The sequence below is a fragment of the Excalfactoria chinensis genome, chromosome 2 (genome assembly GCF_039878825.1).
Source record: "Excalfactoria chinensis isolate bCotChi1 chromosome 2, bCotChi1.hap2, whole genome shotgun sequence".
In the NCBI taxonomy this organism is placed as follows: Eukaryota; Metazoa; Chordata; class Aves; order Galliformes; family Phasianidae; genus Excalfactoria; species Excalfactoria chinensis.
In genome coordinates this window covers 122,492,089-122,519,190 of record NC_092826.1, presented here as the reverse complement: position 1 = coordinate 122,519,190, position 27,102 = coordinate 122,492,089, and the positions used below count along the sequence as shown (strand labels likewise).

Here is a 27,102-nt window from a genome sequence, read left to right as displayed (position 1 = left end):
TATGATGGTTTGCTCCTTCACAGCACTACAAAAGTTTTCAAGACATTAAAAAAAATAAACTAATGTGGGAGAGCAACGGGAGTTACTAGAAGATAAGGTGATGGAGGTCTCAGAGTAGACGTTCTGTGAATTGATGGTACACAGTCTTGATTTGTACATGCACAGTGTTGGACTGCAAATTAGATGCTACCACTCAGGAAGGAGTTCTTAGATTTAAATCAGTGCAGTTCACAGATGACATATGGAATGGAGTATCTATGAATTATGCCATTGTAAAAATGCATGACATTCATTCTCTATTTATCAAACCAAGTGTTCATTGTTACTCAAGTACAAAAATAAGGTGGGTTAGCAGGTGGCAGTTTCAAAACATAAGATGCTTGTTCACAGAATCTTATTTTAATTTTAATATGTGAGTGGAGTTGATTAAATGACAGGAGTACATGGGTCAGAAGCCAATTAGGCACGTGCATGGAAAGAGAAAACAGGTATCTGTGTTTTAGGATCTGCCTCTCACTGAAGGTGTCTTTGAGCAGCAGACTGCTCGAAATGGGGAGGGTAAACTAAGGATATCACTGTATGCTTCCCTGTTGTACTCTATTATAAGCATCTTCTGCTGTCCAGTACCAGAAAGAGGATACTGCACAAGGCAGTCAGATGGTTTTACCCAGTGAGGGCATTCTTACTTATGGTACAACTTGTAGAGGGAAGGATAAGATAGTTACAAATAATCTGATGTCTATAGAAATATACTGGTTAAGTAGGAACATGAAAGTATAATTGGTATTAGTTGTAATGACCTAAGGTCATACTACATTCATTCAGTAAAGTTTTCAGATTAGTCCAGTGTACTGCTAATCTTGTTGATATTTTTTTAATTTATTTTTTTTCTATGAAGGGCACAATGTAAATATGAAATATGTTGATTAAACTTTTATTTTGGTATACTTAGTAAATCTTGGAGATTATTCAAGTCTCTGTGTAGAAACAGGTTGTTCAGCAGTTACTGGGCTGTTTAAGAGATGACTGTTTTATGTATCTAAGCTCAAGAATGCTTACAAGACAGCAAAATGCCTTTTGGGCCATAAACTGTGTTTTAGACTATATGAGTTTCAAATTACTTCTCCAAATATGGTGATCCTTCAGAATTATCGCTTATCTGAATTAAAATAACGGATTACTTAAAAATAAGTGTTTTGGCAACTTGCGTGCCGTTCTGGTGCATTTGTCACTGATGAGTAAAAATAGAATACTATTGATATACTTGGCTGCCGGTGCTGTGGTAGCACAGAACAATTTAGTCATGCAAAAGTAAAAATGTTTTAATCTTACTTTTATATCCAATGTTTTTCTCTTAGTGTAAACCTCATGAAGACCAAATTAGACCCAGAAGGGCTGGGCATCATATTACTGGGTCCCTTTCTGCAAGAATTCTTCCCTGAGCAGGTAATCAATATAGCTTTATTGCTACAGAGTAGCGTCTGTTCAACTTGTCTTTGAGAGTCATTAAACCCATCTACCAGTACCATAAAGATAGTTCTAAAATGTGTTGTATTTATCTGGCCTATATAATGGGCAAATAACATTTTTATATTTCAAAATAAACTGTAGATTCTGTTATTGCAAAATGCCCCTGATTTTGTGAGCTTTACACTGAAAGGAAGTTCCATGTAGTGCCAAGTTCAAAAATTAAGGTATGAAAATACATAATTACTTTGCACATGAAGTTTAACCACTTCTTTACCCAGAAAAGGGAGTTTATTTTTTTCTCAGAATGCAGTGACCAATTTGGCTCTATCAATATTAAAAATGTCTGCTAGAGTTGCAAGCAAATAGGTAAAGGTTGCAGTAGATTTAAAATGACTTGTGTATCTCTAATGATGTAAAAAGTTAACAAAAAAATCATCACAGATTTATGTTTAGCATGAAACAGAGCAAGAGTTTGAAAGTATTTTTCCAAATATTCATTAAGAAATCATCACCTCTGAGAAGTGTGTGTTAACCCAGCACTGCTCTCCTCCCATTTACCTGGGTTGCATTTTCCTGCTCTCGTGCTCCTTCCACCAAGAACATATTTATGCATATTAAACCAGAACGGGGAACTGATCTGGATGAGAGCAATCTTAGCAGTTTTGTGGGGGTTTGTTCCAATGCTGGTATTGGCAGAAGGTAGTGGGTTTCCCTTGGGACAGAAAGATGGGTTTTTGGAAGCACGAGAAGAGCTGAGAGGAGGAATCCTTTGGAAGCTTTTGTGGCTTAGCATATAATTGAAACTCTGTGGCTTAATTTTTATAGCCAAGAAAATGTGAAACTCGTATTTTTTAAAATAACTTCAGCGAGACTGTTGTGTTATGCAGGGTACTACACCCAAACAGTACTGCACTATGAAACAGCCTAGTCAGTCGTTCAGAAGAATACACTGCCAAAGATGGTAGTGAAAGAGCATCATTAAGAGATGATTCAGCATCTGGAGGAAGAAAAAACAAATAAGAGTTAGTGTTCATTCGCTTTGGATTTACAAATTAGGTCCACAGTGTGTAATTGCTGGCTATTTCTTTTTCCTTTCATTTGTACATCCAGAAGTAGAAATACTGTTGACAACAGTTGTTTTAAATAAGAGGAGTGCTGTGTCCAGGCCTGGGGTCCCCAGTACAGGAACAACGTGGAGCTCTTGCAGTGGGGCCAGAGAAAGGCCACTAAGATGATCAGAGGGCTGGAGCACCTCTCCTGTGAGGAATGGTTGAGGGAACTGGGATTGTTTAGCTAGGAGAAGAGAAGGCTCCAGGGAGACCTCATTGTAGCCTTCCAGTACTTGAAGTGAGCGGATGAATAGGAGGGGGAATAGCTGTTTACTTGGGTTGATAGTGGTAGGTCAAGGGGGAATGGTTTTAAACTGAGACAGGGAAGATTTAGGTTAGATATTAGGTGGAAATTTTTCACTCAGAGGGTAGTGATGCACTGGAACAGGTTGCCCTGTTCAGGCATTCAAGACCAGGCTGGATGTGGCTCTGGGCAGACTGGTCTGGTTGTTGGCAACCCTGCACATAGCAGGGGGTTTGAAATTAGATGATTTTTAAGGTCCTTTTCAACCCAAGGGCCAAGGGGAACTGGAGAAAGAAGCTTTGTGTAGTCCTGGGCAGGTCTGTCCTCAGTCCCTTGAAGACTTGGTGGAGCAGCTCTTCACCTGCTGTCAGTTTAGAGACCACAAGTCAGCACTACTTCCCCATTGCATATTATTCCCTGCCACTCAGTTTCCCCCAAGCTGTTGCTAGGCCTAGTGCAAAACATGGGAAGTATTACTGTCTGAAGAGTACTGTCTGAACAGTCAGTATAGTTTGGCCTGGAAACTCCTACTGTCTGTTAGTGAATTAATGCTTAGGACATGGATGTGCCGCTAAACCTGCCTGTGGCTCAGGATCAGGTAGAAGGAACCCTCCCCATACTGATACCTAGTTCAGGATTCTTTCCTGTCTTGTCTTAAAATACTGTGAGGAAATAGCAGATGCCAGTGATGGTTAGAGTTGCTGATAATTTCCCCCTTACACAGTATTTGAACAATTACCTAACAGTCAGGACTACCAGATTTAATTCCTTTTTGCTGAAAATGTTCAAGTTCCCAATTTCTCCTAGAAAGTACTTAAATCTGCCTCAAGAGCAAGAAAGGGTTTCAACTTTCCTATTCAAAGGTCTTGACTGAGATGAAAAATTTTCCAAGGTCATTTAGATTGAGAGAGCAAGCATAACTCCTTAGTGCTCAGATAGTGCTTGGAGAGAGGGGAAGTCCCCAGTTTCTCTGTATGTCCTTTTTTGGGTCATACACAAAATTATTAACATCTGTGGGACAGGAACTGGAAACCAGCACTTCTCTTCCTTCGAGGTGAGCATGCTCTCGTCAGGGAAAAGAATACGTGCTCAATTTCCTTCACTGCAAAGCCTAATTTATATGTGTCTGTGAATGAACTTCTGTAAGAAGAGTTACTGCTTACCTTTCTCTTCTCTGCCTTCCCTCCACTAAGTATCCTAGCTTGCTGTGTGAAACCTGTAGCTAGATAAGGTTTTTGAGTCCCTCTAGAGGAGAAAAATGAATAGGGGTATTATATTAACTGATGAAAGCGCTGTAACCAGAGCAGCTGTGTCCTCATTCCAGCATTTACTGCCATGTACTTAAAAGAGGGATAAGCTTTTATTCAGAGCCTGAACCGGTAGGTATGAAAGAGATGATATTACACCTACTTTGTGTTTCTGAGCTCAGTTCATCGTGAGGCTTTTCAGTCCTTTTAGGACTGAAGCACTTAAACGCCTGGAGTGGCAAAGGTTGACAACTGCAGTACATCTACTGTTAGGCATCTTCTGAGCAGGGTCCTCAGAATTAGTTTACAATTAGACAGGCATGGGCTTAAATTACTCTTAGGCTTCAAATGGAGGGGTGGAGACTGGATTTAATCTTCAGTAAATATTTAAGTTAGTAACATCCAAACAGTCATAGGTGCACACGACTGTGGATGCTACTGATGGTGTCTAACTTGAAAAGATAAAGCAGTAGGGCAGCTGAGTACTGAAGTGATTTAGAGTCCAGATGAACACAGAAAATCATTACTAGGTCTTGAAAATAGCAGGGGATTTGTCATCTTCTAATTTACTGACATCTTTGAATTGTTTGTGATGAGAAAGACAAGATGAACAAAATGTAAAAGAAATGGTTTTCTAGTTCTACAGTTTCATAGTCTTCATGTTGTCTTCATGTTTAAACACATTTGTCTAATTATAAAGGGAAGTCACTATCAAGGCACAGTATGCATAGTACATGGCATTAACAGTTTTCTTTCTGCTAGGACTCTAGGGTTTCGGAGTCGTTTACTGTTTACCATTACAATGGACTGAAGCAATCTAACTATAATGAAAAGGTAAGACGTAAATGATCTAAATCTGGCCTTAATAACAATCAGTCTACAAAACTCGCTCCCTGTGTGGAGTTATAAAACTGAGCGTAGTTACAAGTAAAATACTCTGCAAAGTTTTTTGTAGCTTTTTTTTTTTTTGCCTGTTTCTTGTTTTTTTCAAGAACACTGAATAATTGTATTGCAAAATGATGTATTTGAAATTGGAAACTTCTGCCTGCTACTGGTAATATTTTAGACATCATACTGGATCACTTAGCTTAACAGCACCTCTTCAGCTATGCTTTTTGAATAGATGAGCTTGCTCATCGTGACAAGTAGGATCTGAACTGTAAAGGACAGTGGAGGTGTAACTCAAACTTCAATTTTGTCCAGCCCAACTGTCCACCTGTCCCACTAAGCAGTGTCCCTCAATGCAATATCTAAACATTTCTTCAAATAAACCATCAAATAGGTACGACCTTATGTTTTAGGGAAGCCTCAACTGACATTTGGATTTATTTTGGCAGGTCATGTATGTAGAAGGCACAGCAGTTGTTATGGGTTTTGAAGAACCAATGCTGCAAACTGATGACACTCCTGTAAAACGCTGCTTGCAAACCAAATGGCCATATATAGAATTGCTGTGGACCACAGATCGATCTCCTTCTTTAAACTGATAGGTTTGATGTAAATGACATGCTACTGTTGAATGCTTGGAAGGGGATATAGGGATTGGTGTTTGCTTGAAAGTGGTATACTTTGACTGTGTGAAGTTATACACTGGTATCATTGAATTGTAAATAATGATTACAAACACTTTTTCAGTGTTAATTGGAATATTTAATTTTTTAATCAGATTGATTTCTATTATAATAGTTTGTCTTTTTTTCAGCCGCCATAGTACTGTTAATGTGAATTATCCTTAAAAAATAAAAAGGCTACTTATGAAGTCTTAGCATTATTTTGCCATCTCATGAAGAACTGAAGAATGTCTGATATTGCAGAATCTGAATATAAGATGTCAGATCTTTGAAACATATTCAGCTGCTTCTGAATCCATATTGGCATGTTTTATTATTTAAATTGGCTGACATTACAGTACCATGATGTGTGCACTAGACTGGCCTTTGCACTCGATATGTTTAAATGAGTTTAAACTTCCTGCAATATTTCCTAAAATCCAATTTTACCTAAAGAGCTTGCACAGTGTGACAGGAATACGATACGTTTCTAGGACTATTAATAAGTATAATACATAAATACTCTTTCTTGGCAGGTGTATATTACTGTGGCATAGTTATCGGGCATGTTAAAACAGAACAAAAAAATCTGAGGCAAAATAGATGTATTAATATTTATTTGAATTTGTATAAAAATGTAAAAAATAAATAAAACGGCGGAATTTCTTGCTCTATAATCTCTAAACTATTCAAACTCATAGTATTGCCAAATACCTCTTCTCAATTTGTCCAAACAGCAGTGTAAGCCAGCGTTATTGTATGTGTTAAGTGCATGAGAACATCTGTTACTACATTATTATATTCCTTTATTTATTATCAACTTGTTAGCCCTGAAATAAATTTTTTCCTTGAACCTTGATGCTCTTTTTTTATGTTTAAAATTTTACCTAAGATGATGGAAAGAGAGAGTTTAGAAATGTGAGGTTTTGAGATGCCTTTGGTGTGGAGGGGGCAGGGATGATTGCATCCTAACAGCAACTGATGTGCCTCCATTATTGCCACCAGGGCTGAAATTCACATTCAAAATTATTTTCTCCTGTTTAAAATTTCTTTCCGTATACATGTGACTCCGGAATGATCATCATACAGAAGAACAAGCTGACACAATCAAAGATAGCCTATGTATTTTCAGGAGGAAACCTTCATTGGAGAGCTTACACTGTAAGGTAAATGGTAATGCCAGAAAGAGATTATCTGCAGACTTTGATTGTGACAGTTCACTTCTCTTGTTCTTTTTCATAGATTCTGGAGTCTGTCTTACCTTCTGATACAGTGTTTCCCATCACAGCTTTCACTGAGTCTGCTGGAATGATGGGCAGCCTTTTGTAGTCTGGTGTCAGACAGTGTGTGCTCCATGTCAAAGAAAAAAAAATAAAACTAGAAGCCCTACTGAGGTGAGGTACAAGCATTTAAAACTTAGTACTCTAGGAAGAAAACAGCAGATGCCTTGTGTGCTAAACGAACCCTTATTCCTTTCTTTCTTTCCTTCAAACTGCCTGGCTTGAGGCTCGCTGGACTTCGGGTTACATTGCCAGCTGGGTTAATCGTGTGAAATAGACAAAAGCTATTTCCATGAGATCCCTAGAGAAGAAACCTCCTTCTGCTTAGATGGCTAGAAGACTTTGCTCATACTCAAATTAGTCTTGATGCTTTTCATATATGGATTACTTTTGCTGAGATTTTTAACTTGGACAGTGTTTGCAGGGGTGAAGTTCAAAACTTAGTGCAGAAAATCATTTGTTGGCACATCATCCTGAATTCACGTCCCAGCAACCAGCACATGGGGAGAAGAGAAAGGGTCTTTTATTAATACAGTTATTAATCTGAGGGAATCTAGCAAACGAAAGTACCGCTTAAAGAGTTTGCTATTTATTAATCAATTGAATTGGCTACAAGCAATTGTGTATCAAGCTTTTTGCTCTCAAATGTGTTTCTTCACTCAATTGCTCTCACACATATTGGCTGAAATTCATCCTTTTCAGTTCGGAGACGCAAGCAGGTGTTCAGATTCAGCAGCTGACAAGAACAAGGCTATTAAGTCATGCTTTTTGTCGGACATGGTCGTATTTTTCTCATTTCATCCTCTTGCTTTGTGACACCATATTCAATAGGTAACAGCTCTAATTGTAGTCTAGGAAGTTTCCTGCCTACAGAAGATGTTACCAGGGAATATCTAAGAGGATAGCTAAGCTTCCTGTGGGAATTGGACACTGTGGCTTCTGTCATGGCATGTTTTAGGAAAGTCTAGCAGCAAAATTGGCATCAATTTTGACAGTATTTATGTTAGAATCCCATACGATTCTTTGAAACACTTCTGCTAGCAGATAGATTACTAAGTAGTAGCATAACGTAAGATTAAAGCTTTCATAATACAGGCTTGTATGGAATGTTAAGAGGTTTACTTAGGCAAAACTTTCTGTAGAAGCTTTACTGATTTATTTTTAAGACCGTAATGATAACTTCACCTACTGCCTATAATGCAAGCTGTACAAATTCACACCAGGAAGATCATATAGTCTGTGCAAATTATTTGGTTCTGTGTCTGACCTTCTCCTTCTCCTGTACAGTAAATAGGTTTATAATGACTTTAAGAGCATTTAGCCAAAGAGGCCGATAAAGGCTTGCTCTCTTGGCTCCTGATCAGAGCCCATTAAGACAAGTGCAGTATTCAAAGCAATTGGTGTGTTGGGCCACCAGACTTCAGTCCAACAACATCTGGGGCAGCTGTTTGAACTGTGCAGTCCAGTGCAGGCAGTTTTAAAGTCTGGGGAACCCAAATCTGGAATAAGTTTCCAATAGCTGGAACAGATGTAGGTTATTTAGGGTAACGTGCCAGTTGTCTAAATGCAGAGATCTTAGAGCTGATGTCACTGAACAGATGAAGGAGAAATGACTCTCCTTTCTGGCAACAGTTCAGAATATGTGCATTTAGTGGTTTCTCTGCTTTATAGAGATGCGATGAGTAGATCTGTCATTTAGCTGTTGGAATCGAGTTGGATTGTCCTACACTCACATCTCTTTATTTGAGAGTGAAAAAGAAAAAAGCGAGCAATGTTTACACTAAGCAGCTCCAGTGGTACATACTTCACACAAGCAGGAAGAGAGGAGCATGTTAGAACTGCCTGTGTTCTTTCTGTGCCTCTCCCATTTTTCATCCGTGTCAACTCTCAGCAGTTTGCAGCTGGATTAATGAGCCATAACTACAATAGATGGACACAGCACCAGAATGTACTGCATACCCTGCAAAACTGACCCTTGTTGTTTTAAATAAGATGAGTACTGTGTCCAGGCCTGGGGCCCCCAGTACAGGAAGGATGTGGAGCTCTTGCAGTGGGGCCAGAGTAGGGCCACTAAGATGATCAGAGGGCTGGAGCACCTCTCCCAAGAGGAAAGGTTGGGGGAACTGGGCTTGTGTAGCTTGGAGAAGAGAAGGCTCCAGGGAGACCTCATTGTGGCCTTCCAGTACGTGGAGTGTGAGGATAAACAGGAGGGGGAATGGCTGTTTACATGGGTTGATAGTGGTAGGTCAAGGGGGAATGGTTTTAAAGTGAGACAGGGAAGATTTAGGTTAGATATTAGGTGGAAGTTTTTCACACAGAGGGTGGTGAGGCACTGGAACAGGTTCCCCAAGGAGGCTGTGGATGCCCCATCCCTGCAGGCATTCCAGGCCAGGCTGGATGTGGCTGTGTGACCCTGCACACAACAGGGGGCTGAAACCGGATGATCATTGTGGTCCTTTTCAACTCAGGCCAATCTATGCTTCTGTGATTCTATGATTACATTGTGTAATGCAACATTTACAGTGGCTGAATTTCTGTGTGTGCAGTATCATGGCACACAACTTTCAGTTGCCTTCAGTTGCTTTGGAAGTGCGTGACTTGTAAGGGCAGGCGATACCCCCACAAGTCATTGAGGTACTTCTGAGGTTATTGGTGGTGCTTAGATCTCTGAGCGGCCCTTGTCCAATGTAAAATAGCCAAGTAACCTCAGCAGTTATGTTTTGCTCTAATAGGAGGAGTAAGTCAGTAAAAGAATTAAGGAGTATTACAGACATGTGGTCCAGCTGCAGGTCGTCTATTGATGGAAATAAACACTGCTCTGTTTTCATGAGCAGGAATGTCCATCTTATCAGATTAATCTTGCCGTAAAGCACTTAAAATAAAACAAACACAAAAGTAAAGAAACCAGAGCCTCAGAACAAAACAAACAACTCTGCTTTCATAGGTATGCTCTGCTGGTGTATGTTTATAAGTGGCTTTCAGTCCGAATGTTCTCAATTTTTTCTGAACCTTCTCTGATATTTTTGGACACATCTCTATTATAAATGCTGCAAAACAAATCTTTTTGCTCAGAGTGGACTGAGCAGAAATTTACATGTTGGCTTCTTTGTTTTGGTTTGTTTTCCTCCTATCTTTGAATAGATCAGGAAAAAAAGAAAAGAATTGCATCCCTTGGAGATGCAGTGCCTTGTCTCGTTTAGTCTTGCTGGGGAAGGGAGCGTTATCAGGCAGACATGCTTTTACACAGAGTCAAGGCATATCCTGCATTGGAAGGAACCCATAAGGATCATCGACTCCAACTCCTGGCTCCACATAGAAGCACCCAAAAATCAGACCATATGTCCTTAAAAATACAGCTACAGCACTGCTCTGAGGCTCACTGGGGTAAAACAGTTCAAAATGGGCACTAGGCAGCCTCATCGTTATTAATGGCTTTGATGAAGAACCTGTAAGAGGAGCTTTCTTAAAGCTCAATTCAGAGCAACTTTCAGCAATGCAGCGTTGTTTCTATGCTGAAGGAGGCATGACGCCTGCTCTGCACTGAGCTCTGGGGTGAGCCCACAGCAGCACAGCCCTCTGTGCCAATGTAAGGTCCTCCCTGCAGCTGAGCAAGGTTTTATGGGCAGGCAAGCACCAACAGAGACACTTAGAGAGGAAATTCCTAGCTGCTAATGGTGACCACATCCAGAAAGATGAGGTGAACAGCTCAGAGTCCAGTGACCAGTGGTGTGCCTCAGGGGTCCGTGTTGGGACTGATACAGTCTGATATCTTTATAACTGATACGGACAGTGGGATCAAGGGCACCCTCAGGAATTTTGCGGATGACACCACGCTGTGCAGTGTGCTCAACACTAGAGAAGGAAGGAACACCATCCAGAGGGAACCATAAGGATGCTCAGAGGGCCAAAGCACTCTGCTGTTGTCGAAGGGCTGATGGCACTGGTGCTGTTCAGCCTCTAGAAGAAAAGGCTCTGGGGAGATCCCACTGCAGTCTTTCAATGTTTAAAAGTGGCCTATAAGAAGGATGGACTTCTGACTAAGGCACGTATTGATGGCAGACGGGATAATAGTTTAAAAGAGGGAAGATTTAGGTTAGGTGTTAGGTGAAGATTCTTTACTGGGAGGATAGCGAGGCACTGGCACTGCTGTCCAGAGGAGCTCTGGGTGCCCCGTCCCTGGACATGCTCAAGGATGTGGTCCTGGGCATCTTGATCAGTCCTGCCCACGGCACAGGGGTGTCTACGATCCCTTCCAAACCAAATTGTTCTTCGCTTCTACTGTTCTATGGTAACATGAGCCACTCTAAGACACTAATGCGTTCTGAAGGATGGGGTTGGGTTTACATCTGTTCTGTGGTAAGAGATTTGGGGGTTTTGCATATATATATATATTTAATGCCCACATTGGCAGTTGCATAACAGTCTGATGAAGGTCTATTTTTTTTTCCATGTGTTCACGCTGCCTAAAAGGCACTGTTCAGTTATCAGACCCTTCAGTTCAAAATCCTGAACATACTGGAAGCGGAGGGACATTTCACGTGGAAACCATCAGCCGCGGAGCGGCTGCGCACGCAGGGTGACAGCTGGGCTGAGCTAAGGGGGAAAGTTAAGAGCACCGCGAGCCGCAGCTCCGCCGTGCAGACGCCGGAGTTCGGCAAGGCACCGAAGCGCGGCCTCACCTCCAACTCTCCCTCCCTTCCTCTCCAACGGGCCGCCAGGAGGCGCCGGAGCTCGGCTCTCCGCCCGGCGCGGCGGGGCGAACGGGGCCGAGCCGCCCTCCAGCCGCCCGCCCCGCCGCAGGCAGCCCAGCGCTGCGCCGCTCCGGAGCTGCTCCCGGCCGCCGCGAGCCGCGCAGGGGACGAGGATGCCGCGCCGGCAGCCGCCGCGCCCGCTGCTCCTGCTGTCAGCCCTGCTCTGCGCGCCGGCGTCGGCCTTCAACCTGGACGAGGAGAAGCTGACGGTGTACAGCGGGCCGCCCGGCAGCTACTTCGGGTACTCGGTGGACTTCTACATCCCCGAGCCCAGCACGTGAGTGCCGGTGCTGGCGGCGGGCGGGCTGCGGGGGTGAATCCCGGGGCGGGGGCGGCGGGGTGTGACAAGCCCCGGCCCCGCGGCGGCGCCGAGCCCCCCGCTCCGCCGGTGATTCGCGAGCGTGCTCCGCAGGGTCAGCGTCCTGGTGGGAGCTCCCCGAGCCAACACCACGCAGCCGGACATCGTGGAAGGAGGAGCGGTGTACCACTGCGGCTGGCCGGCCGCGCGCTGCAGGCAGATCCCCTTCGATAACACCAGTAAGTGCTCTGCGGGGCCGGGCACCGCGCGGCTGGGGCGGATGGAGCGAGCCGGGAGCCGCTGCTTGCTCGGCAGACAACGAGGGTTCTCCTCTAGAGCAGCTCGGGCTGGATGCAGGCTGGTTTAGGCTCAGTGTGGGTAGATCGTAGCCGCTTCCAAAATCCCAAGACAGATGTTTCCTATTTAATTAGGGAGAACACACGTCTTAAGCAAGTCAGGCTTTTTATGTTTTCTGTTGTCTCTTTATAGGTCTTGAAAATACTTTAAACTGAGTGTTCCCAGGGACATAAAAATGGATTGGTTTCATTTAGGCAAAGTTTGACAGTTTAGTCGTTGAACAGAAGTTGTGATTCTTTACGTTGTATTTAATCTTAGCATTTATGGTGTGTTTAAATGCAAATGCAATGCAGTTCAGCCTTTTTCTAAGAATTAGAATTAATTAATAATAGAATATAATTAATTAATAATTAGGTTGAATTAGAAGAGCTTAAGTGAGGCAAGTGAGTGCAGTCCTTCCCCTTCCACCCCCAGCCAGCCACACATCCCATGGCTGTGTTCATCACTGCAAACCCTACTCAGAACTCTCCTCATATCTGGACGTTCTTCCAGACACACTCCACGTTCCTGCTCTGGGTGCAGTATTGGATGTGCATGTGGATACTTGGGTGTGTAGCATGATGTTGATCATAACTTGTATGTAAAGGGGAATGTATGGACGTAGAATGCCTTCCCTATCTTTATTGTAATACTAATATAATTAGTAGAGCAAATATTCCTTTCTTTCCATCTTAGGGTTAGATAGTTCGTGTACCAGAAGGTGAATATATTATCTATACAAATTACTTGTAGATTTGATTAGAAAACTTTCATAACAAGTGAAAATCCCATTGCTTTTTAATGGGAGTTTTGGAAAATGAATGACAATCTGGTGATGAAAAGCAGAATGACATCTGGCTTTCCTCTGGGAAACTCCAGAAGAGTTCACTGAAGAGGCTTAGGGCAACTCCATACCCCTATTTGTAGGTGTAGTATTTGAATAGAGATGCTACCAGTTTGAGCCAGCATCAAGGAATCATAGAATGGTTAGTTGGAAAGGACCCTTAAAAGGCATCTAGTCCAGCTCCCCATGAACAGCTACACGGCTTTGTGCTGTACCATGTCCAGAGAGGGCAGAGAGCTCAGCCTCTCCAAAGCATTGTTCCTTCAGTCTCCCTGAAGCGTATTGTATCCTCTGGATAGACACCTGACTTGCAGACAGTTGAAGTTAGGCAAGATGCCCACTGTGTGAACATAAATGCACTGTGCATGGATGTGTGACTGCAGCACAGGTGAGTCTGGCAGAGTCACCACTGCATGTCCAATTCAGGTACCAAGGGCAATTAAGGTGTCATTTCACACAACTCAGTGCTGGCCTCATAGACAAGAACCCCAGGAACATTTGCATAGCTTGTAAGAACACCTGCTTTTCAGTGCCAGAAACACAAAGACCATCTCCAGAATGGTCCATGGATTGTTCATTTTCCTGTAGTACATATATATGGTGTTCACTTTTTTCTCTCCAAAATACTTTACATCCTGGAGCAAGTCTTCCATCTTTACCACACTCATCCCAGGGCAGTCCATGTGAGCTCCAGCTTGGATGAGTCTACTTCAGCTTGTCTTTACGTGCAGTTCCCATCGGAGCCTCTTTGCACTGTGTGCCAAGCTGTAGTTAAACGCTCCTTTTCAGTATTAGTGGGATTTTCAAATTGTGGCCCTTTCTTGCACTGGCACCTTGTACTCACAGCGCCTTCTCCCTTCAACATCACTGAGAATTGCCATTACTGCCCTTTTGTATTGATATTCCCATTTTTATGTTTATTCTGAGAGACAGAAACAAAGCGAGTCCAGGTTGACAGAGACCATGTGGGATGTTGGTTGTGGTTTTTTTTTCCATCTTCCTCCAGTGCCTGAACCAGAAGAAACTCCTTTCTGCTAAAGCCACAACAGCAGCTAATTGTTAAAAGACTGAGCATTCAGCTCTAGGTCTTTAGCTTCAGAGATGAGTGCTTCAAGCCTCATAGTCTTGAAAGGCTGTGGTGAAGGCTTTCTGAGGCAGGAATGGTACATAAAGATGCTTCAAGGCTGGGAAGTCTCATTTTGATATATTTTTATACAAAGCTTCCTTGTTAAGTACTGTTTTCTTGAATGTAACCAAACAGTGTCAGCTCTTTCAATCGGGTTCATCAAGCACGGCAAAAGAAGTAGAACTTCTGAATCACTGACAGCGCTTTTAATTAACATCAGAAGTAAATATTGAGGGGAGCTGGAAAGGAAGCACGAGTGTAGTGTAACACTCAACAGGCAGCATGAGCCATTAAGAAAAGAACCTATTAAATCAGTATTGTTCACCACAAGAGTTCAATAGAGGACTTCTAAAGAATTTGTTAAAGAAAAGTAGGTTTGTGCAATCTATAGCCCAACATAGGGATGTGAAATTTCTGCACTCACAGAAACTGTGAGATTTCTACTATAGCCAAAAAATTCAAGAGATCAACAAATGCAAATGGTTGAAAACCACTAACTTAATATCACCACTCAAATACGAGTATGAAGGCTTTAGATGTCTTCTGTTTCTGAGGGCTGGATGCACAAATCGTAGAATCACAAGGTTGGAAAGGACCTACAAGCTCATCCAATCCAGCCATCCTCCCATTACCATTGCTACCACAAGTCACTAAACCAGATCTGATAGCTCCGTGTAGTAGTGCTCTGTGACATTATGCGTACAGTGCACTTGGATGTTATTTGGACTTTCTCCTGCCAACAGCAGCCATCAGAGTTCAGGAATGTTCACTGAATGAATGAGGACCCTTTTAGCAAAGATGTCATAGTCTTTTTGATTGCATCAGGGCTGGAATTACCTCACAAACTGAGCATCTCTGCTGCCAACTGCAGGTGCTGGAGTGTGTGGTCATTGCAAGTCATCCTGCAATGTCATAGGGCCAATGTTGGCTGGTGGAGAGGTGGACACCTAACCAATGAAACTCTTTCATAACTTCATAAAGATTATTTCACAGTTTCCAGAAGGAAAATGGATCTAATTTCAAGGTTTCTGTCATTTGCAAATGTATTGATATTATTTGTCTTAGAGCTATTCATATCTTGTTCCTCCTAAATTTAAGAAGCGATGGCAATGACCAGTTTTCTGTGATGACTTCAGTCAAGTTTCTAACCATTTCCTAATATTGAGGCATTACAGGTGTGGGCTTGCTTTGTACTAATTTATATTTTTCCCTTGTTTTACTGATTCCAACGTGTTTATTGAATGAATGCGTGTATTACTTCAGACAGAGGAAAGAATTGTTTTCAGAGAATGATTTGAGGGAACTGGGTGGTTGATAGACACCTTAGTGAACAACTGAGGCTACATTGGGTTAACACTAGGACGGTGAGCACTGAGACAGGATGGACTTTGGCCCTGCAGTCTGTAACACTGACAGTTTTATTTTCTTCTGAGCAACATCTTCCTATTTTGAAGATAACTACAAGTTTATTTTAAGGAAAGCTAATCTTTGTCCTCTGCACCACGGACTCCTGAAGGGAGAACAGAGGTGTGAAGCCCCTCTGGACCTGCCATCCCAACGCTGGTGTAAGGCAACTTTAGATTTTCCCCTTGGAGTGAAGCTGGTCTGAGTGCTATAAGCAGCTGCTTAACTTGTGTTAATGTGGATGTGTTTGTGGACTAAGCTATTCCAATGAGAAGATGGCAGACTTAGCAGAGGCTCAGGACTATCCACAGCTTGTGCCTGAAAGTCCTACCACTTACCTGCTATTGTTCTACTGGGAATTCTCACAGAGTGGCACTAATCTCCTCAGGCCACTGTATTTGTTCTGCAGATTATTCAGTCCAGACATTTCCAAAGCACTGAGGATATCTGCTTGCAAACTTACGTCAGTAATTAGTCCTCTTGATGTAATAGATTGTTTCTGCCAGGGGGCAGAGGAAGAAGGAAGATGAAATTTTGGCATGCATTGGGAGTTGAGTCCATCCATCAATACACAAGTCATGTAGCAGGACATTCCCATATGAATGGACCAGTGATATGGCCTGCAGCCAAGAAGGGGCTTTAACAGAAACTGTTTCCTCCTGCTGATGCAGCACTGACTCTGCAGTCCCTCAGAGCTCCCGAAACCTCGGTGCTGGAGCCAAGGCTGGGAGAAAGCTGAAAGCATTGCCCCTTAGAACACAACCAGTGCTTTAACCAATTTCTTTGCAGCAAGGGACTGATGTAAGGTCTAATGGAAGGGTTTTCAGTATTCCCTTACTTGAGGAAATACGGACTGAAGGGCAGGGTCTCTTCCTTGTTCCTTCCTATTGCACTGCAGTGGAAGGCAGAGATAGTCTTTGAAACTTGATGGGAGGACAGGGGAAGAAGCGTTGGGATTATAGTGAGGAGATACGATCTGGATTCCTTCTCTCATCTACACATAACTAACTATTCCTTTTCATTTTCTCCGTTATGAAAAGTTTTTTACCATGACCATTTCTGCCTCGCACTGAGGTACAGCTCCAAGTCCTCGTGTTTCATCGGGATGCTTTTCCTTAAGGCTGCCAGAAGAGGTAGCAGGAGAGCAATACGAAGAAAGCTCTCCCTCTTTGATTAAATGGGGAACTTCTGAAGTACTAAAGCATCTTGAAGCCAGGAGAAAACTTTAATGCCCCCTGAAATACACTGTTGCATTTGAGAGCTGTTAAAAAACTAATACTTCATATTTCAGGAATTCATTATAATGGTTATTTTTAATGGTAGTGCTAAACAAACTGGAACAAGTTCTCGTGTTTTAAATTAGCTCCGAGGGCAGAATTGTAAACACTTGCCCTAAATCTCCAGAGCTCACTATAGTGCTGCCTTCACTGTCAGTCATCTTCACCAGTGTTAGAAAAATAAGGTATATTTTCTAAACTAACAGGAGAGAATTTGGGCAGACTCTGAAGAAGAACAGGTAAGGGGAATGGAGGTCAGTCACGGCCCAATGTGCAGTTGATTAAAATCATGAGCTAATTTGGCCAGCAGTTGAGCTGATGGTAACAGAACCCAGGTACTGTATAAGGAAAGGATGTATAGTGGGACTCAAGAGATTTAGTAACATGAAAAAATCATTAGCTGTAAAGTTGGTAAGATTCTGAGGAGAACTTAGAATCCTGTTGTAAAAGAAACTTTACATCTCAAGAGAAAATGCCGAGGGAGAATTTAGTTGTACTTTTAAATGCTGACACATTTCAGTGAATATGCCAGAAAGACCTTATCTGGAGCCTCACGGTTCACTTGTAGCATTCTGATTTATCATGGGCCCTTGTCAGTTTCTTTTGTAAATCTCAACGTTATCTAAATAAGGGAAAAAAATAGCCTTAGCTGTGTTGGTTCATGCCCTGAGGTCTTGGTTTGTTTTTGATCAGATTGTACACAGGCAAAGAATCCTGTTGGGTTTGATGATTCTTTTTTTGTTTTTTTGTTTTTTTTTCTTGATTCATGGAATGAAAGTCCAAATAACGCTCTTTAGTTATGATCTGATAGCATCTATCAAATTAAAACAACTCACATGAGTAGAATCTAAGGCATGATGCAAAACCAGAAATTAAATAGATGTTTGCAGTATCAGATAAATATAAAAACAGAGGCAGCTCTCCTCGCTGTGCAGGGGTTTTGCATGTCCTTACATGGACAGGGGATGCTGACTTTTTACTATTAGTTCTCAATAACCGAATGAACCACAATGAGCCACAATCAGCATCTGGAAATCAGCTCTATAGGACCTGTAGAAAGTGCCAGATTTAGTCATATGTGTATATGGTGGATTTGCATTTACATTTATTCCAGGTTCAGGCTTCACTTCCTAGAAATGAACCTCTGTACTGTTGTTCTTGCATAGGTTTGTTTTTTTCTGTCTGGATTCTTGTCCAGATACTACAGAGGCCTCCTTCCCTTTGGTAGCCCCAGGTAGCTCAAGTCCAGAACAGTGGAGAAAGGAACACTGATTCTGAGACCCGTGTTTCCCTGTCTGCAGTACTGCCCCTTAAGCTGGATTGCAGGGTAACAGCAGTGCATGGGAGTTTTGGCTCCTGCAGCAAAAAATGAGATTATTTAGGGTTGCTAAGATGCTTAATTTTGTCTTTGCACCTAAATCTAAATACAGGCATCACTGCTCTTTGCATGCTCTTGCTTGTCTGGTCCTTAGCTTGCAGTACTGTCTTAGCCAGTATAATCGAGAGTGACTCCAGGGCTGTCATTTAAGCCAAGTCTGAGAGTCATCCAGACTGCTGAGCATCTGGAAGAGCTCCTGGGCTGGCTCTGAGGTGATCCAGCTGGGGCTCAGGCACCACTGGGCAGTGCTGCAGGCAGGCCTGAGTGCTGTGTGCCTGGCCCAGCTGCTGCCCTGTGGCCCAGCTCTCCTTGTGCTGGCATCATGTATCAGGATACGAGATAGCCTTGCTCTTAGTTCTAGAAGGGGCCAGACATGTTCCTCCAGAAGATATGGCATCTCTGTGCAACCTGAATGCAAGCCAAGCTGTTGTTGCTCACAGAAGTATAGCTGTAGAGCCATAGTATGCAGGCCTCAGATCCTCATAAAGAACACCAAGAGAGATATTTTACTGCCTTATGGTGGTATTGTCAGGATACAGACGTTATTTTTCGAAGCACTTAGATAGCACTGTTTTGAGGGACGTGCCAAAGACAGAAACAACTTCATTGTTTTCTGAAAACCAGAGTGTGATTTATCTGACAAACAAGTAGCTTTTATGTCAGCCTGGCTGCTCCAAGCCCGTCATCCTTGGCTCTCTGTAGTCAGATAAAAATAAAAGGAGGTTCTTTTCAGGCCATGGTTCATCTGGCTTTTCCAGGTGTGTGTATTTGGATGAGGACTATGCAGCAGATGATGCCCTCAGGTGTACACGGTGACTGGCTTGGGGCATTTATGAGTGTCCTCACTCGGAGCCTTGCTGTCAAATTCAGTGCAGCCAGTGCACAGTAATAGCAGTCCACATGGGGTCACACAGGCTAGTTGTGCTTATGGCTTCATTTTGGTAAAGATTTAGGGAAGCAATATTTATTTTACAACAATCTGAAATACCGTTTGTCTCTTATATATGGACTAAACTGTATTTTAAAGTGCAACCTCAGGGAGTGAGCACGTGATTTCATAGCTATGTCCTTATTATGTCCTTATTAGCTTCCATGGTTTCATGGTACTGAAACAGTTATTTCTATGAGGAGAAACACTTTCTTAGAGGCTTTTCAGACTTGTACAGATCCCTTCTCATTTGACTTTCTTGTTTGCTATTAGAAAAATACAGAGGTGAGATTTCCCTTTGCTCCAGATATCATGGCTTTTTCTTAATGTTTATGTCTGTAGCATCGATGAGGTTATCACAGGCCACAGTAACCAGCGACCCAACATCCATGAAAAGGATTCAGGTATCTCCTCTGTGCTGTTGGCCAAATCCCAGGAAGCGTTGGCTTTTAAAAAGGGACAGTTATATCAGCTGCATTTTCCCTCCAAGATATATATAAATCTATGCGATATAATAACATCACTTTTTTAGTTGTTTCTGTCTTCCAAGGTAGATAGTAAATGCTTTTATTTTCACTTAGAGAGAATAAAAAGAACTGATTCCTGTGCAATCCTTCTTGATAAGAACCAGAAACAAGCAGAAGGGAATGCAGGGGAAAGGAGTAATGTCCTGCGTATGTATAAATTCAGAAGTTCATTAGGAATGACTGGTAAGGGAAGAGAAAAGCTCAGGAACATATGGGAAATCAGTTCACTTTGGAGAACTAAGGGTGAAAGGAAGGGATGTCTGCTTTTTATTAAAACCTGAACTGCATTATAATTGGCTTGAGTCTATGCCCAGATGGCTTCTCTTATGCTGACATCTGCAAGAGCGTATATAGAGCAACATTAAGGAGCTGTCTCTTGTGACAGTATGTACACATGTAATTCTGTTAAGAACTAAGTCCTTTGCTGTCTGTCGTGTTGAGTCTTGAATATTCATGCTGAGAAATTTCATTTGCTTGACAAAAACTAATTGCAGAACATAGACTTTTTTTTTTTCAGAGTTTCTACCACCTATGGGAAAAGTTTTAAGGGATTTTTCTCATTTTTGTATATTTCTGTTCATCAATCATAAATTCCAGGACCTCCCCTTCTCTCCTCTCTTGTTGTTTTTCTGAACTTTAAGTATAGTTACTTTGAATTTTCACATGTGAATTTCATGTGTGAAAATGAGTCATTTTTCTCTGACCAATGAGAAGCGTAAATGTCAGTAGAACACTCCTGTATTAAACTGACAGAATGATGACAGTAGATATGATGTAATTGTTATATCTCTTGTTCTGTTCACTTACATCTGTAATGCACAGGGCAATACTTTTTAAAATAAGGTATCAACTTAATTCTCCGTTCTTTGTCAGACAACAGGAAAATTAAAGTCAATGGCACCAGGGAACCAATTGAATTTAAGACAAATCAGTGGTTTGGGGCAACAGTCAAAGCTCATAAAGAAAAAGTTGTGGTAAGTCTTATGTATTTGGTATTAATTTGGAGATAACGTTTACCTTTTCTCAAATGTGTATCTTTAATAGCTCTCTGTGTATAGATTATAGAAGGAAGTCTATGATTATGCGTGATTTATAAAGCAGGTTATGTATATGACTTGTATAAAATTGATCTGCAAAATCAGGTTGAGCTGATAACTTGAGGAGTCTGCCATGTCAAAACGGGATTGATTCAGATCAATAAGTAAGAGAACACTGACCTATTTTGTTATGTATAAATGGTTTCAGCTGTGCAATAGGGTAAAAGAGCTGAAAAAAAATAAGGAAATAAAAGCTCCAAGTCAGGATTGCTTTCCAAGTGCAGTGTCTGTATTCCAGTTTTGCTGAGCATTTTCTCTGCTGGTAGAGGAGCCTGGCATGGAGCAGCCTTAATGCTTAGTAAGGCAGTGGTGATGTTGCTTACACACAGACTTTCTCTGTTTGCAATTTACCTTAGTTTACATTGAAAATGCGGCTGAAAACATTTTATTATGAAGAAATTGTTTGATAATATGTTACAGTCTTTACAACTGCAAAGCAATGACTCGTGTGCTGAAATTAGCTTAAAATTTCCAATCATTAGTTAAAAAGTAGTTACAAGGGAAGAAATACGTAAAGAAAGTGCTTTTCCTTAAATTGTGTGCCTTGGGATTAATCTGGAGAAGGATTTTGGCATAAAACAGGTGATGAATAAAGCATCACTGCGTTCTGTTACAGAGCTAACACATACTGTTAGCTCCCTGTCCCTTCTGTCAGTGTTACTACGGCTCTGTTACTTTGTGTTCTATGCCTTCATATACCATTCTTTTATACGTGCACTTTGTAAAAGTTTGAACAGAAAAGCTACATGTCTTTTTCTTTTTTAAGCTTTGTAGACTATAAAGGGCAGAAAAAGAAATGGTCAGCAAGCTAAAAATCCAACCATAAACTGCCTTATGTCAACATTTATGTTTATAATTCTTTCTTCAATCCATTTTGCTCAATGCTACGAAATGTGCCTCAGCCTCATAGGATGCATAATTCCTCTTTGCTGCACTCTGGTTTTGCTCTCTAATATGTTTTACTCCATAAGCTGTTCTAAGCAGAGGCATGTCTTAGAGTCTCTGGCCCTAACCCGGTTTTCCAGAAGCTCAGACTGTTCCAGTAAGCTCTGAGTAAGGCAGTGGTTCATCCAGCTGGAACTGATTGCAGAAGTAAGGCCAATACAGTAATGTAAATAACAACGCCTCGCCAGAGGGTTTCTCATTGCAAAAGAGAGTCAGGGGAGGGTTTGGTTGTATCTTACAGAGAAGACAGCAGGGAAAGGTTACATCTCCACCCCACCACCCCTGCCATTGAAAAGTTTTAGGGCACAGGAACTCCTGAAGTGTAACTTGCGTACCTGACAGCTTGTCATTTTTGCTTTTACAAGTAAATGAGGTATTTCCAAAAGATTATCTCTCTACGCAACTCCTGTATCTTTTATCCTTAGACTGTCATGTTTGTAACACCACCACTGCAACACAGGAGATGAAATACTAGTCTACTTGCCAAACTAATTTAGCAGAAGAGTTTTTGCTGAAGGACTGTCAAATGCATTATAGCCGTGCTGCCTCTGTAGAGGTGGCAACTCTGTTTTTTAAGTTAGGAAGCAGGAGTTCGTAAGGCAGCAGGCAGTCTGATGGCTGCAACAGGCAATGTGACACTGCGCCCTGACAGATCTCCTTCTGTACTGAAGAGGAAAATCAAATAAGTTCTGCTGTAGCGACCATTACCTTATGACATATCAGGACAGAAGTAGGGACGTCTTCAGCCAAATACATTTAATGCCCAGTGGTTAAGAATGTTACGTGTGATATGGTTTCTGTTTTGGTAGGCTTGTGCTCCCTTATATCATTGGAGGACTCTTAAAGACAGCCCAGAGAAGGACCCCGTTGGTACCTGCTACGTAGCAATTCAGAACTTCAGTGCCTATGCTGAATACTCACCTTGTCGCAACAGTAGGTATTAATAGAAACCAGCTTGTGCTGGAGGAATTGATGCTGCGCTCAGTTTTTTTTTGCCTTCATTTTTTGTGCAGTCTTGTTTGAATGAAAATTGTTGCGTGTTATTATTGAATTGGATGAGGCTTAAAAAGAAATCAGCATTAAATTGTGTGCCTGAAACTGGTTGCTTTATTGTATAATTGAAAGAGGAGAAATTAAGTAAATTAAGCTCATGCAGTTATAGTGATGTGATATAATTGGTTCAACTTAAATGGCTTTAAAATGTAGCAAACAGATCTAGATAAGAACCAGACAGCATTTTAAACCAATTACTCATGCTCATACTGAGTATAAATCTCTCATCACAGGATCACCATCAGAAGACCAGACCCCACACAGAAACGCAGGCCTCTATCACCATTCATACCAGTATCACACACAGTAGTTCATTTATGAAGGACTTCTAGCATGGAAGAAATCTACACACATTATCACTGCTGTTCCACTCCTTTCCCTGTGCTATTCTGAGTCTGTGCGCCTCCACTCCACTGTAGCAGCAGTCTATGGGCCTTTCTTCTTGAGGAATAGGAAAAAATAGTGCATGTATGTTTAGAATCAAGCTCTGTTGCCTAGAAGTCTACAGTAAATTCCACACGTCAGATTCAATCAGTTGTTCATCCTTTTTGGCATTCTACGTCTAGACAAATATAATGATTTTTAATACCCTCTCTACCTCAGTGCTCCAAATTATTAAAATCAATAAGAGGTATCTAGAGACTTGGCTGGGCTGGGCATACTGCAGTTTCTGCACTCGCAGATCAGAGAATTGTTCATTCAGTAACATTCCTGAGGGCACTGTGTGCATGATATGATGGACAAATCTCACTCTTCCTTGAGAAACCCCTAAAGCAGAGCTACAGTGGTGTTCAGGTTAGGGAAGACAGGGTGCTCTTTCAAGCTGTGAGTGGTAGCTGATAGCAAGAGAAGTTTCTTGTCATGATCACAGAATGACCCAGGTTGGAAGGGACCTCAAGGATCATGTAGTTCCAACCCCCCTGCCTAGCAGGGCCACCAAACATACACATTTACTAGATCAGGTTGCCCAGGGCCCCATCCAACCTGGCCTTGAACACCTCCAAGGACTGGACATCCACAACCTCCCTGGGCAGCCTGTTCCAGGGCCTTAACCACTCTCCTAGTACACAACTTCACATAATTAGAAGATCTCTTTCCTGTAAAGATCTACAGTCAGCATCATATAATGTAGCTGGATTTTCCTGACATCTGACACATGCATCATAACGTAGCCCAGTAATGCTTTCTGTGGTCTACCAGAAAACCTGCGCACATAAGTGAACTGAAATAAAGCTCTAAGCTGAATTGTACTGCCAAGTGTTTTTTCATCTACTAATCCTTATCTCAGGATGGACAGACACAGAAAGCAACTGAAGCTGTAAAAGAGATGGTGCCCACAGGATCTGCTTCATATATTTCTGATGTCTTACTGGGGCTGTGCCAAAGCTGATGCCATTTGGAGAGGAATTTCAAGTGATCATTGGCATTGGTTTCCCAATCCTGCAGAGCTCCAGCACTCACAGGGAAGCCCTAAAATGGGTGTCAACACACTTTGTGCAATTATGTAAGAATTTAGACATAAAAATGGACATAAATAGGAAAGATGTTCTTGCAAGAGCAAACAAACATCCAGAATAATATTATGCTTAAGTCCTACTTGAGCAAATGTGTATGAGTTATAGGGGTGAGCCTTGTGAAGAGTATGTGTACCCTTCCTTTGCTGTGGTACAGATAAACAGGATGTTGTTTAAATGTTGGCCCCTTACCCACTATGTCAACGTTTTACCTTAGTAAATTCTTATTGAAGGCCTTGGTTTGCTCTACTTCTTTAAAACAAACAAAAAAGGAAAGAAAAACAACCTCCTTCCTTCTTTCATCGTGTTTTGGTAGTTTTGCGTTTGCAGCCATACGGTTCTAGGGGTGTGTATACTGTCTTCTGCACGCAGTATGAAATCAGTAAAATGCTTCTACTTTCATAATTGCAGGCAATGCAGATCCTGAAGGACAAGGCTTTTGTCAAGCAGGTTTCAGCTTAGATTTTTACAAGGTAAGATTGTGCCTTTGAAATGCTTTGACCAAATGTATTCCTAATATATATATTCCTACATATATTCCCCCATATCCACATACTGTCACAGTAATCGGGAGTTTAAGCTCATGATGTTGCATATGGGAAATTTTGCAAAGTTATTGGAAGTTCTTTTCCCTTTGTAAGCTAAAAACTTTCTGGTTTCAGAAAAAAAGGAATAAAAGATATAAGAATTATTACTATTTAACGCCCATTCATCTGTTAGCAGCACTCTAATTTGGCTCTCCTTAGTCTATATTAATAGTCAACTAAGCCAAAAATTGTATGTGCTTTTGTCTCAGTGTTTCACACTTCCATTGCTTTCCAGAGGCCTGACTTTCAGGAAATAATGGGCAGGAACCACTGTCTTTTTTGAAGCCAAACTAGATTATATAATGATGCTTTTGGAGCTAGATTAATGATTAAGATTGTTCTTCTGTGGAGGTGGTAGGGGAAATGCTGAAGGAAAATAGCTAGTTGTTGTTACATGCCAAGACAGTCCAAGAAAAATATTGTGGGCCAAAGAGTATGCTTTGCAGCTATTGTTGTTATCTGTGCCAAGAACCCACCTCTTTCACATTGTTGGAGTTGTTTTCAATGTTATGGAGCAACACTGTTATTCACACTATTAATAGTCAAGTAGTAAAGACCTCATTGTAGACTATACAGAACTGTACTTCTCTGTAAATCATTGCTGTTGTTTCATTGAAGGCCCTCTTTTATGCTGAATTTGTTTTGGTACAAATGATGGGAAATTTTTGGGATGCCTTGTTAGTACTGTAAAGATACTGGCTTTAATTCAAATGAAGATACGTAGGATGATGTTAACTTTATTTAAGTGTAGGTTTTTCTGAACATCCATGTGCATACATCCTTTCCTTGAACAAGGCTTTTCTCCCTTGTCATTATTCTGATATTCTTTTGATCATTTATATTGTTTTTCCATGCATGCTTCATTTTGTTGTGTTCTTTTGTTGTGTAATTTTATTCAATTATGCTTTTTGTAGAATGGAGACCTCATAGTAGGCGGGCCTGGTAGTTTTTATTGGCAAGGTATGTTCATCTGACTGGTTAACTTGATCTAAGAAATGAAACATAAAGTACTGTGGAAAATGTGGTTCTTGATGTCTAGTATTTTCTCAATTTAAGATAACCAGTCTCTGGTCTACTTTCAATAAAAATAAATCAGAGGAATTCTTTAATGCACCACTGAGCATAGAGAAGTCAGAGAAAATTCAGACTGTAGGCTCTGTAGAGAGACAAATAGAAATAACAATGTTGATGTTGATGTTTTAGTATATTTGCTGTTTACTTAATAAGCCATTTTCCTAAAAATACTTTTATTTTTAAAGTAGCTGATCATTGTACAGTAAATGTGATATTTTCAGTGTTTTGTCTCTGTTTGTTTCTGAACATAACCTTTTATTGCTATCTGCATATATTTTAAGTGTATTTATGGCAACACTGTAGTTTTCCAGATGTAGTTTCTCATGTAGATGAAACCTGCAGTAATTTTGGAAAAGGAAAAAAAGGATATTTTTGCTTTAACTGTTTTTGACATTTGTGACATAGCTGATGCCCAGACTCTGCCTACCAGCTTCCCTCTTGTCAGCTTCATCTGTGTGTTTTTTCATTGCCATTAAAAAAAGGAAGATCTAGTTGGGTATGACGGTAGGGAATGCATGGCTTTGAGATTTTTGTAAGAAATTACTTCCATTTGTCTGTTATGTCTGTACTATACAGCTTCAAAAGGTTGCTGTTCTGAAGAAGCAGAGGCTGAAAATGCTTGACTTCAGTTTGATTCAGTGCTGTGAAAGGAATCTGGAGTTGTTTATATGATGGTTCAAAAGAGAGTCGATGCCTTGTATTGATTTATGTGTAATCATGAGATAAATGAGAGAAGTAAGCCTAAGAGAACATGTGCTACACTCTCCATTTCAGCTCTGCCCTTACAGCTCTACTCTATTTTGTGGCTGTCCTTTGTGTCCCTATCATTTATGACACTGTTTAAATCCAGGTCAGGTGATCACTGCAAGCATTGCGGATATCATCGCAAATTATTCCTTCAAGGATATTCTGAGGAAACTGGCACGAGAGAAGCAAACAGGAGTTGCACCACCCACATATGATGACAACTATATGGGTAAGCTAAGCTCTGTCTCAATTAGTACTGTGTCCTAAAAGAATGGGACTTATATAAATAACAACTGTGAATTCAAACATGTGATGT

General features: G+C 41.4%; 2 protein-coding genes across 2 annotated transcripts in view; both read left to right on the top strand.

Annotated features, from left to right (window-relative positions):
- Positions 1–6,478, top strand: part of MINDY3 (MINDY lysine 48 deubiquitinase 3) — a 45,933-nt gene extending 39,455 nt beyond the window's left edge. Inside the window, exons 13-15 of the mRNA XM_072328491.1 lie at positions 1,359–1,446; positions 4,833–4,904; positions 5,408–6,478. Coding sequence (XP_072184592.1) covers positions 1,359–1,446; positions 4,833–4,904; positions 5,408–5,557 — 310 coding nt within the window. The 3' untranslated portion in view covers positions 5,558–6,478. The remainder of the gene's footprint in view (positions 1–1,358; positions 1,447–4,832; positions 4,905–5,407) is intronic.
- Positions 6,479–11,550: 5,072 nt separating this feature from the next.
- Positions 11,551–27,102, top strand: part of ITGA8 (integrin subunit alpha 8) — a 93,843-nt gene continuing 78,291 nt past the window's right edge. Inside the window, exons 1-7 of the mRNA XM_072330194.1 lie at positions 11,551–11,928; positions 12,064–12,188; positions 20,643–20,743; positions 22,621–22,744; positions 24,790–24,851; positions 25,880–25,925; positions 26,890–27,015. Coding sequence (XP_072186295.1) covers positions 11,765–11,928; positions 12,064–12,188; positions 20,643–20,743; positions 22,621–22,744; positions 24,790–24,851; positions 25,880–25,925; positions 26,890–27,015 — 748 coding nt within the window. The 5' untranslated portion in view covers positions 11,551–11,764. The remainder of the gene's footprint in view (positions 11,929–12,063; positions 12,189–20,642; positions 20,744–22,620; positions 22,745–24,789; positions 24,852–25,879; positions 25,926–26,889; positions 27,016–27,102) is intronic.